The sequence below is a fragment of the Poecilia reticulata genome, linkage group LG9 (assembly GCF_000633615.1).
Source record: "Poecilia reticulata strain Guanapo linkage group LG9, Guppy_female_1.0+MT, whole genome shotgun sequence".
Taxonomy (NCBI): domain Eukaryota; kingdom Metazoa; phylum Chordata; class Actinopteri; order Cyprinodontiformes; family Poeciliidae; genus Poecilia; species Poecilia reticulata.
Genome location: NC_024339.1, coordinates 2,199,787 through 2,212,678, shown reverse-complemented (window position 1 = coordinate 2,212,678; position 12,892 = coordinate 2,199,787). Strand labels below are relative to the sequence as shown.

The 12,892-nt window shown below is 37.9% G+C and overlaps 1 protein-coding gene across 1 annotated transcript in view; it reads right to left on the bottom strand.

Moving 5' to 3' along the window:
* Positions 1–388: 388 nt before the first annotated feature.
* The window catches only part of zmat4a (zinc finger, matrin-type 4a), an 89,041-nt gene continuing 76,537 nt past the window's right edge, over positions 389–12,892 (bottom strand). The window contains exon 7 of the mRNA XM_008417301.2: positions 389–3,282. Coding sequence (XP_008415523.1) covers positions 3,255–3,282 — 28 coding nt within the window. The 3' untranslated portion in view covers positions 389–3,254. The remainder of the gene's footprint in view (positions 3,283–12,892) is intronic.

The following is a 12,892-nucleotide window of genomic DNA, read 5'->3' as shown; positions in this document are numbered from 1 at the left end:
TCACAACGTTTACACTCACATGAGAAAACAGCTGCAAACCAATGCGCAATCATACAACTGTACATCTTTGAAAAGCATAAGTGGAGCCTCCTGCCAACAAGAATGCAGCAAGTGAATGTTGCGTAACAGGTCCCCTTTATTGATTACATATAAACAGAATTAGCATATAATTTAGTTGCGATTATTTCAGTGATTTTGAAGTGAATCTAAACTTTGTAATTTGTCATTTACTGATGTAAATGAAATATAACTGTTGCAATAGTTATAAATTATAAACATCATTTATTGCTCTTCTTGATATTCTGAAAAAAAAATCTAGAATTTTTCTTTTGCCATATGCTTCATCAAAAAACAGCAGCTTCACAAAATAACTGCAAGTTACTCAGAATGAATGTTGTTGCAGGTGTTTTTTATTCTTTTCTCAGACAAAAACAAAACACAAACTCGGCGCACAAAGGGAGGCGGGGCTTATGATTCCTGGGCGACCTGTGAAGAACACAACATGGCTGATCAACAGAGTTATCAATGCTAGATGAGCGAAGCAGATCGTTCAAGTCCTTCCCTCCTCCCCCACCTTGCGAGAACAAATCACATGTGCAAATCTTAATGGTCATATTAAAATCAGTCCTAAAGTCGTCGCTGTTGAGATCTCTTGCAGCAGCTGTGACATCAGCCAGCAGTTCCTCAGCTGTTCGCTCCCGAGTCCCGCTCCACAAAACAATCCAGCTCTGTGTTCAAGTGATTCCAGACGTCAAAACTCAAAGAGGTCTGTTCAGAAAAAGCACTTTGTATGACAACAGTCAAAGCTACATTTTGATCAGCACTGAAACTGACAGTGAATAAAATGACTTCTACTGTAAACAGATAGCAATAATATCCTAAACTGACCCACAACATCAGTGTTTTTATCATTTATAATTCTCTTAAAACCCTCATTATTCGAATACTAGCTTTAATATGTCTATTAACATGACATCTGAGAAAGAAAAGTGCTACATAAGCTTAGGATTTTATATATATATATTTGTGTGCATGTTTTATGACAAAATTTTCAATACAGGAATCCACAACAATATTATTTTACAAAACCATGACAGTTATGGTTGAGTCTTTGCCATATACACATTCTGAAAAGCTTTAAAGGGGGAGAGGTTTCAGTACAAATGACTTTTTTTCGTTTCTCTCTCTCAGCAGCGTTTGTGAGCCTAAAGCAAATGGGTGCTCCTCCCTGAGACGAACACTATTCAGATGTCCAAATGGGACTTTCCCAAAGCTGCAGCACTGACAGCGTTTCACCAGCATTATTTACTTTGTTTTAAAGAGCAAAACAAATCCCCCCAGWGCAGAACACGTGGTAGACATCATATGAAATATTTTTGCAAGAATTAAAAGGACTTAAAGCGACCAAGTTCATCATTTATCTTGGTTTCGATACACCAATCTGATATTAATCATTACCAGGCTGTGGGTGTGAGCCRAATGGAAAATTAAACCRAMAAATTAAAAGCAGAGTCCGTTACTGCCACCAAGGCTCCAAAACACCAGATTCTCATAACATAAAATTTCATCTGACAGATAACTGTTCTGTGGTTTTAAGTCTATATAACAAGATAATATAGGAAATGCTCAATTGAGGCWCTTCCTGTATTTCTCAGACAGATTTAATGCAGGGTGTCAAATATCAGATTGTTGTGTCTTTACTCTCTTTAACAAAAATCTTAGTGTCAACAGAGGCTTTAAAGGCGCAGTGTCATGTAATAGCAGCTTACGTGAGCTTTACATCATGTAATTGTTATTTTCTTGCAAAAACATACCTGGAGTGTTGCTTTTATTCTTTCATGCATGTTTGAGAAATCATTGAATCTCCCRTGGCAACCATTAAGCTGTGCAAGACACCTGGGTGGACGAAGCTCCGCCATTGAGATGAAGCTCCTCCTCCAAGCTTCCAAGGGGTGTAGGGTAGGATTTGGGCAGAGGTAAATATTGAGTGCATCAAATGAGGCGTTACAGTGTCCCCAAATGGTTGCCACGGGAGACTCGAAGATTTCTCAAACCAGTCAAAGCAACACCTCATGTATGTTTTTGATGAGAGAATGWCATTAAAACATGATATAAAGCTCAAAAAAGTCAATATTTCATAATCCTCCACATTTAAATTAAGATTTCAATCCATTTCTTACTCCATTTGTTTTGGTCTATTAATCATTTTTCTCCTTTTTGCATTTCAAAGCTCTCCTTGCAACCAACAAAATGGAGATGCTTTTTGTTTCTCTTTCCTGGTGTTAGGATTCTGATCGAGTGGTTAATATTCTGACTTTGTTCACCTTTATGTGAAAGTGGTTGTAAATCTAGAATTTTCCCTCAAAACTCCAACATTTGTGGATCCTTYGTTTAGCAGATTGATCCTCCAACAAACAAAAGCAGCAAAACAAAAGAACAGATGCTGAGATTTATAATCATACTAATCGTCTTGCAAAAAAAAAGCTATTTTCGCTTAGCATAGTAAACAGACAGATACACTTTACAAAATAGTAAGAGTTCGAGCAGTGTTATTATTGCTATCAACCTATCTCAAGCTGCAAAAGGGTTTAGGGCTACGACAAGAAAGCACTGTATCCAGTAAAAGTTGTTCTGTGTGTAGAGAAAAAAAAAAAGTCAGTGGTGAAGCCATATTTAATATTGAATGTATAATTAAAAATGTTCCATTTCTTTCTCGTAGAAGCAAACAAACCCTCATTTTCTCAGTTTCAAAGCTCAGCATAAAGTATTTGATATTCTACTGAAAAAAAGTAGAGCTTTGTCCATGCATTTTTAGAAAAGCTGTTGAACAAAAGATCCTCCCGGATGCTTTCTTTCAGACTGAAAGACGGAAAAGTAAACAAACGAACAGAGTTTCCAACGGAGCGTCGGAGCAGCCTGGTGATGCGGACAGAAGCCGAAGCTCTTCCTTTTGTTTTGATAGTGGAAATGGTCATGCGAAAGTTGCTCCAAATAATAATAATAATAATAATAATAATAATAATAATAATAATAATAATAAAAAAAAAAACCACTCCTTTATAACTCCTCTTGGTCTGGGCAGCCGAAATACTCAGAGCGAGAAGAAAGAGAGAGAAAAGTAAAATAAAAAAAACCCCCTGAAATGATGATAAGGCGGCTGAATGAGCAGGACAGAGGCAGAGAAAGCAGGGCAAGCTGACCACAGCTTGTCTGACATCAATCCAGGAGTTGGTGTTTTCATCAGCATCCCACGCTCACTGGACACATATCTGATTCTTCAGACTGTCGGAGAAAAACAGACAGAGAMGAAACCTCGTTAGCGTCACAGAGGCAACAATGTGCCGCACAGAAACGGTTTGATACGTTTGCAATTTGTAAAATATATGTACAGAAAAGCTTCAATTTAACTGATTGTTGCAATATTTTAATGAGCAACAGATGCAATGCATTCTGGGAGACATGYTGTTCTCTGTCCACCTGGATCGTCTCTGCAGCTGCTGTATTTTACAGTAAAGCTTTGTGTACGTTTGAATCTGAGTGACTCAGATCTGATGACACCTGGACATTAAGTTTGCTGTAAATCTGCAATTTCTGTTTTTTTTTTCTTCCCTTGCAGAAAAAAAAGTTTCTATGTCAAACGTTGCTGTTGTTATATGCCTGATCATTAGTCTGAATTTTGCCAGTCTTTCCCACTTCTACTCAAAATATCTGTGTGACCCTAAATTAATCAAAACAATAAGTATTAGTAAAAAAAAAGGAAAAATAATAATTGATTTTAAATGAATGTGGATCGGACTGTGATTGAATTTGAACTTGGTTCTGGTTGTCATGGATGGAATTTGCTAGACTGAAATGAAATAACCAACAAAAACATCTTCTTTATTTCTGCTTTGTATCAACACAAATTCAAGACGTAAGACAATAACTGGAGATGCACTGATATGATATTAATACCTGTATCGGTCCCGATTTTTGAAAAAAAAAAAAAAAAATCTAGATCAGGTATCGGTGACAATGTGTTGAATCGATAAGAGCAGATTTATTGAGCCTGGTGTTTATTMTATATTTTACATTATATTTAGAATTCCTAATGGCACTTTGTGAACCATCTGAAAAGTTTGTCGCAATTTATTTTGACATGTTTGACCAAAGTAGTCAACCTATTGRTTTTGTCAATTTCAGTTGATTTATTTTACTTTCTGATCTTCTCCTAATTGCACTGAGGGAACAAATTCAAGTTGTTTYTACATGATTGACCAAGCTTGTGAAGTTGCTGGTGTATTTCAGTGTGCTTTACTGAGTTATCAAATAAATGTGTAATTCGGAACAGTTATGTATAAAAACCAGAACCATTTTAAGTCACTGCAGCTGGTCTTCTGTTCGGATCAGTATCGTACAAAGAAGTGAAGAAAAATGGATCAGTGCTTTCCTAACAATAACCAGAGCTTGATATTATTCATAAGCATTAATAAAACACTAAATAACCACTTTGGATGTAACACATTAAAGCCTGAATTGAYATGCGCAATTACACATGTATGGAGAGGTTCTTCCAGGTTTTATGGGTTAAAGAATTCATATTACACTGGAAAAGCTTTTTCTTTTTTAAATGTTGGGAGTCTAAAAATTCTTGCTGCTGTTTGTTTTCTGCTCCATTAAACTGTCAGCTCTCAAATGTGCATCCTCCCCACGCCGACAGCAGGGCAGGCTTTTAAAGGCGCATGGGGACGACACACACCTCACATCCAGCCTCGAAGCACTTCAGGATTACGCAGGTAAAAAAAAAGGAAGCACATTTTATAAACCAATGTATCAAAAATGTTCCAATTTGTTGTATGAAAACGATAAAATGTCTCTAAACTTATTCTCACGGTGTAGATTACACAGTTGTTCAACTACCACTGGCCCAGAGCGACGATGCAACTTGACTGCCTCAGTCCTCCCGGCCTGCTCCTCCCCCTTAACTCTGCGACTTATGCATTCTGGTGGTGTGTGACAAATTGTGTCAGCATATTATTCTGGTGAGACGTTTTCATGCATAATTCATCCCAGAGCCTTCATTCTACACGGACGTCTTCAAATCCCTTTGAAGTTAATTCCCTCTTCTTGATAAATGGCYGCGCCCGCTCCAGCTGCGCTCTAGCTGATTGTCGGTGTTGGAAAAGTCACCTGTCCTAAACAATTTTGCCGTACAGCGTGGGAGTGGAGAGAAGATTCACATTAAAGGATTCAYTGTGCAAAAGCATTAAAACAAGGAGAACAAAAGAAAACAAGCTGTCCCACCCAACTTTACGGCTGCACATAAACGATTGACGAAACTTTCAGGTACTATAGAACATTTTTTATTTTGAAAGATGATTTTTCATCAAATGATTTTGRTGGTGGAGGAGCAGCATTATAAGTTTTCCAGGCAGATAGAATAATTTTATAGCACAATCAAGTAGCTATGTTACAGTTAGTTGATATAACAATGCTGCACACATCAAATATGACTTAAAAGAAATTTGTCTTTGTAATGTAACATCTTGGAATTGGATCTCTGTCTCTTTAAAAACTGCTGCCCTTTTCTGAAACTCCACCTTCAGGAAGTCATCACAGCAKGGCTCCTCTATTAACCCTTTAAAAGTGTTTTAACCAGCGTTTCACTGAGCAGTAGCTCTTATAATGAGCTCAGCTGCTGCTCAGTTCCACCAGGTGTTTGCTAATTGCTGCTGGCTAGTCTGAAGGAGCTGAGTTGAGGAGTCAAACTGGAGATGGGAGTTCAGCAGCTTGGAAACTGCAGCTCTGACGAGGAACTTCGTCCTTGAAGGCGGAGCTAGGTTCACTTAGGCTTTTGCATAGCTGAATGGTTGCCACGGGAGACTAAAGGATTTCTCAAACATGCATGGAAGAATAAAGGCAATATACTTCAAGTTTGTTTTTGATGAGGGAATAACATTAAAACATGATATTAATATCAAAAAGGTCTATTTTACATATATTACTGCTTCTTTAAGCGTATATTTGTTTTTTGGAGGTTTTTTCAAAAGCTGCAGGGGACAGATTTGGCCCCCGGGCCTCGAATTAACCATGTATGACTTAAGGAATATATCCTGAAAATCTGAGCATTACAGGACGAACCTTTGTGTTTTTATAGTTTGATTTTTTTCAAAATGTTGGTTTTATTCATAATCCCCACCTACTTCCATCCATAATTACCAGATTCAATTTTATTTTCTACACCAGCTCTGCCCAGGTTTATTTTTTTAAACTGTAATTGCTCATGGGTGTGTGTGTGCGTGCGTGTGTGAGCGTGTTAATGCTGATAATCACCACAGCTTGGGAAGGACAGAGAACACCGGAGGTAGTATGCAGACAGATCGTGATTTTTATTATTCTGCCTCACTTCCCTCAGTCATCAAGCCTCTAATTATTTCCCCGGTGCTCAGAAAGATAAGTCAGAAACACAKTTGACCATGGAGCAACCCACTGTTAGCATCCAAGTGGGGCAAGTCCCTATAAGTTCACCTCCTTTGTATCATTTTTTTTTTTGCCTCTCATTCTCCTGCTGAACGTCTCCCTGRGGCCGGCTGCTAGATGAGACAGCAGCTCTCATTCATTTCATTCTCTCTATTCTTCCCTGGAGGGCAATCGAATATTCACTTTGTTCTCTCTCCCTTCCAACTGGATATCATCTATCACCTGTGAACAGGGTCAGAACCCCCTCACAGGCCCGTCACAATAACAATTGTACTGGACGATAAATTGTCCCAGAAGTTATTGTGATAAACGATAATATTGTTATTTTGAGACCATTTTCAAGTCATATCATTGTAGTGGCGTAATAACACAAGAACACATTCTCAAAGATAAATAATCTTTTCGATTAAAAAGTATCATTCGATAAAAATGTCACAAAAGACTGAAGACTTTTGTCATCCAGGCAGAAAGGGACAAGAGAAAAATGATAACTCATGCAAATAGAAATTATTGAGCTTGTTTTAATTAATTATACCATCAATTGATTTGTTACCAATTGCGACAGACCTGCCTGACATGCAGAGGACTGCAAATACAAATTCACAAATCTCTAAGCTGTCTGTGCGTGCACGTGTGTGTGTGTGTGTGTGTGTGTGTGTGTGTGAATGCTTGTTTATTCTGTGCTGACCTGTGATGGACCTGGGACCTGTCCAGGGTGTGTCCCACCTCTCACTCCATCACTACTACAGTTGGGCACTTATACAGGCGTAGACAGGATGGATGGGTATTATTCAGTGGTTTTTGGTTGATCTTTGTAACTGATTTTTTTTTATTGAGGTTTCTGGATCTAAGATTTCTGATTTGTGTTTTCTTTGCAACATTTTGTCATTTTTGGAAAGTTTTGTTAAATACTACTTCCTGTGGAGTTTGCCAGCACACATTACAGTTGTTTTCATAGACAAAAGGCCATACAATCCTTGAATGCATTTCACCGCAAAAACACAAAATCTCACCAAGTATCTTAGTACACCTGAAATGAGACAAAGCTCGTCTTAAGTCAATATTTTTTTAATATTGATAAAAAAAAGTACTGGCAGATTATTTCATTTATAACATGCCTTTTGCAKATTAAATTATTTGCCAGTGGCATCAGCTCCTTTTCATCAATTTTAAGGAATTATTGACTTAAAACAAGCTCCTATATCTGACTGAAAAGTTACTTGTAAGTTAGTTTCATCTTATTTCAGGTGTATTTGCACTAGAAACTAACCAACAATACTAGATAAKATTTTTGTATCGTTACAGTGTTTTTAAGTTACGTTGTGAAGGAACATTATTACATTTTGTGCCYAATATCACRAAGTCCTCTTTTTAAAACAATGATCACGTAACAATGTGGCGCATTATGCAATATGCAATCACTAACCAGTGCCTGGCTTCATCCTGATCAATAMGCTTCTAATAAAAACGCTGTAGATCTTTACACATRTACATTTTTGAAACTTATTTGGTCAATAAACGTCAAACATTTTGGTAATTTATTTGCCTATTCATCTTCACTGTCCTGATCCCTGCTACATAGATCATTCCACTTTTAGACATCTTCTGGGAGTTGTCTATAAAGTTTGCTTTATTGAAATATGAATATAGCTACAGGCTAACGCCTCTCATAGGACATTGGCTATGGTAATAAACATTTACAATGCAGGAGACATATCTCACAGTATGAAAAGGAGACAAAAAATATGAATTCTGACCAMGGGATGGGCAACTGCGGCTCTTAGGGAAGAGAAGAAATGTCTTGTGATCGGAAGGTTGTGGGCTCAACTCCAGCTTCATGTCAGTSCTGCCCTGGGCTCCTCAAAACACAAGTTGTCTACCGAACTATGGAAGGTGTATTAATGTACATGTTAGTAAGTGTGGATAGGTGAATGTGGTGCTAGTGTACTGTGCTTTGAACAGTCCATATGACTGGAAAAGCTCTATATAAGTTCAGTCCATTTACTGTGAACTGTGTGGATGGGAATGGGCAGAAGAAAGTCTTTAACGGCAAACCTAACTCAGTTYAGTCGGAAGGAATGGCCAAAACGTCAACAAACGTTTGTGAGAGACCTGTAGAGAGGAAACCCAAAACATCAGAATTTTTATTTTGTATTCTTCAGTGGGCCTAATTCTCCTCCATAGAGACRAGCCGCTTACAGGTCTGCTAAACCACCATCATTGCTCCAGAACTTGATGTGTGTGTTCCCGGTTCTGCTCCTCCAGACAGAGCAGCTCTCTGATAGCAGACGACATGTTCGCTGGTCCACTGCTAGACTACATGACTAATGTTGTTTGGAGTCGTTCGTGATGTAAATTACGGGGCAGTCAGTGAATGCGGTCAGCTGTCAATCACACAATACTAGCAGCGGCTAGCGCTACTACAAACGCTGTGGCGGATCTGAACCAGGTGGAGGCGCTACAGCGGAGAAGCATTTGGATTTCCTCCCTTTGTYAGTAAAAATGCCTTATATGGAATTTTTACATGAAACCAGCAAAAACTGGATTTTTCATTTTGGGCCAGAGCTTTGGGCTGACTAACCAATCCTGCCATCTGTTTTACCACCGCATGGCTAAATATAAACCATAAGACAGCGTGTCTGAGTACCATTGGCTTTTTAATTCAATATGATGGTGTGACTCAGTAGATGACATGCCTCCATGCAGGTTGCTGTGCTCTGACTCACGCTGTCCTCCGCTCCGCCAGGAGAACATGGTATCAATGTGAAATAGACGCAGGCAGGTTAAATCTGTCCCGWTGSGCTCTGACAGCTGCAGCAGCGTTCTCACTGCTTCCCCATGTCATGTGCAGCGGTTACCCAACCAGAGATACTACAGAGCTACGCACTTTCTGCCCACTGCGTCTTGTTTCTGTTTACCTCTGAACATTTCCAGCCTGTGCCTGTTACAGTCAGCCAGCTCAGAGGAATCAACATTTCAAAGCAACTCTATCTGGATCATGAACATTTGGTTTCTTTTTAAAGATCACTGAGTCTCATTCAGGATTATTTTGGAATTTTGCCTAAATATCAACATGAACATGATTTTAACTACATAAACGCGCAAGTTTAAACAAGTGTCAAAGTGAAAACTGATATTTGCAATGCCGCAGTTTGTACTACAATTTTGCCTACATTTGTTCTGCTAACAATGGAGCTTGGCTGATCGTTTTAATCAAGTCTTATTGGCTATTTTCAATTATTTCTTCATCTTTAGACAGTGTAATTAAATGGTCACTGCTAAAGTTAGTGCGAGGTCATTTGAAAATAGTTGTTACCAGATAAACAACAAGACTGTCAACCAACTGTTATTCTTAATTAAGTCTTGAGCTAATCTAATTAACTAATTTGTCCCCAAACCAAATTCTTCACTACAAATTTTGGTTTGAAATAAACATACTCACAGTTGTTATATCGCATCCAAATAATTACTTATGTTTTGTCTGTTGTAACCCGATTATAATTAATTGAAAGTTATTTCGACCTCATTCTAATTTCCTCAAAATGAAATTAGTTTTTAAACATTCACAATTCATGCTGGCCTGTTATCATTGCATCATTTTATTGGTAACTGGATTTATTCTTATTTATTCCTTATGGTAGTTTTTTAGTTTTTCTTACTCTGTTGTTTTTATGCTGTGGTTTAGTTGAATGTAACTAGCTTAGGTAGTGCATTGAAATATTTTAGCTGTAAGGTTGGACATATTTTTGTTAATAAATTCTTACATTTGAGGTTAGTTGTCTGTACTTATCTCTGTGCAGAGACGTGTAGTCATGATTATCAACAGAAAAAGTGAAGATTTTGTCAGCAAAGRGAGTTATCGTTTCCTCTTTATTCTTAAAGGAACAGTRTCATGTGTTTTCCTGGCACATAGTGCCAGCTTGTAGCACAATTAAGTAAATAAGATATGTTTAGTTGTTGCTATATAGATCAAACATGACAAAGAAATTTGACTTTCTTGAAATTGGGCCCCTGTCTCTTTAAAGACTCTGCCTTCAGGAAATCATCACATGGGTCTTCTATTCATTTTCCTGAATGGTTGCCATGGGAGATTAAAGGATTTCTCAAACATGCACGAAAGAGTCAAGGCAACACTCCATGAGGAAATAACATTATAACATGATGGAACGCTCAAAAAGTTGATCTTACATAATGCTGCCCCTTTAAAGGTAAATGTCACAAATTCACCCGTTAGCTCTTCACTAAAAATCACCATGAAAAAAATATTACAAATATTTTCTACAGCWATTTTTTTTTCTTTATTTTAGATGCTAAGAGAAAATATACATCTGAATGTAAATGTATTTAAATTTAAGACAAACATATTTGTGAAATTAAATCAGTCTCAGCAGATGAGCAATTAAATTATGGAAAATCTTTATGAAATCCAACCAGTTAGGATTCATGTGGCAGCAGGTATTCATTCAAAACTCTGAGCACTAACAATGTGGTGTGTGACGGCATGAAAGTTAACCACAGTGACCCTGGACAGAGATCCAATGACTCTGACAAAGTGCAGCAGACACCCGTGGCTAAACCATGGAGTCTGTTAAATGATTGTCACATCTCCTGATGCCAGCATTTCATTGGAGGGTAGCAGCCAGAAAACAGCCAGCCGGGACAATTAAATCCTGGACATTCACACCTGCTGCCTTGACCAACTCAACGTCCCCTTGCAAAGTCCTGCTGAAGATGCTTAAGGCAAAGTGGCCACTGCAGAGGACAATTAGCTAAGAGCAAAAACCAGGCTGATGTTTTCTGTGTGAATTTTACGGTGGTTGACAGCAAATGACAAAACCTGCTGCAAAAACACAAGCATGATGCAAACTCCAAAACACACGCAGAAAAAATAAAAAAACAAGTGCAACAGAGAACTGCCACAAAAACAGGAAATAATAGAAACAAAATGGAAAATGCTAAAACAATTAAACAACAGCAATTTGATTGATTGCCAAATCAAAGGGGCCAGATTCAGACAGGATATCATGATTTAACTGGATGATTTAATTGGATGAACAATGCAAACAAAGAAATGATGCGTAATATTTCATGCTTTTTTTCCCCTCAAATGCACAGACTTTTAAAAATAATTTCGAACAGAATATTTACAAAGATAATATTAGCTAACCTGGCCAAGGGCGTCGCCAGGAATCTTGGGCCCCATGACAAAAATTTAATTGGGCCCCTTTCAAAAACATGTCTCTCCATAAACCAACAGAGACAGTGTAACCAACGGTAAACAAGCCCACTTTGACTCACTGTACTGAGTATTTTCTCTTCAGGGTTCAATGAACAGATAAACATCACAGGTCCAAACAAGACCAATCATGATTGACACATTACATTTAAAGATCTTTATGCTAAGCTAATATGATTTGCGTAATATAATTCGCTCCAAAAATGATAATTATTACTCTTGTTTGTAAGTTTTTCCTAAATCATGAGCTGCCATCACTTATTCTAAGTTGCTTATCAGTGTAAAATGATCATGAAAATTCTCATCAGCCCTCTGACTTTTATCACGCCCTCTGACACCAACTGGATGTTTGAGAGACAACTTATTAAGCATCATTGTGCAGCCTGTCTGTCTTCCTCCACACCTATTCCCCGACTTATAGAAACAAGTCGGGGAATAGCTCAGTCATTAGCTGATAACTGAGCTAATAAGGAAAGACAAAAATGTGCCACTATTTTTAAACTTTTCCCATATTCCTGTGACTGCAGAAATGTGTAGGTAAGCAGAATTTGCTGATAACTACTTGATACATGTCAGAATTAGAAAAAATATTTGTATTGCTATTCATCCAATATGCATCTGCAACATTTAAATGGAAATTAAATGTTGTAATATCCACCAAGTATCTTCAAAGAGTTGGTGGATGTTGTTGCTGTGGGCAGGAAGGATCATCTCCAGTATCAATCATTCTTCTAAAGACAGTGTTGCTGYCATGACATGCTAACACTTCAATATCCCTATTGCAGACACAATATCCCACAATCACAAGTCTTGGATGACACCATAAGTTGTTGTAATGACCTGGTAAATTAATCTAATCTGCCTCTACTGTAAATATTTCTCTGGCTGTTTGGTTTGAAAGCTGGGCAGAAAGATGTTGGGTTTGGGGATATGATTCTTGTCCATTACAAACTATGGAAGACATTTTCTCTGCTCTGCATGAACAAAACCATTTTTTCAAGTCTCATGAGATTTGTGGTTGTAGTACAGGTGGCAGTAGTTAGTTCACTATTTGAGCTTTTGAGATAATGATTAGCGTCTCCAAGTCGTAAAAATAAACCTAAAGAAGTATTGCCATGGATACGCATCATACCAACTGCCCAAACCTAAAAGAGAAAGAGCAAAAAACCTCCAACTGTATGTCATCCAAAACCAGAG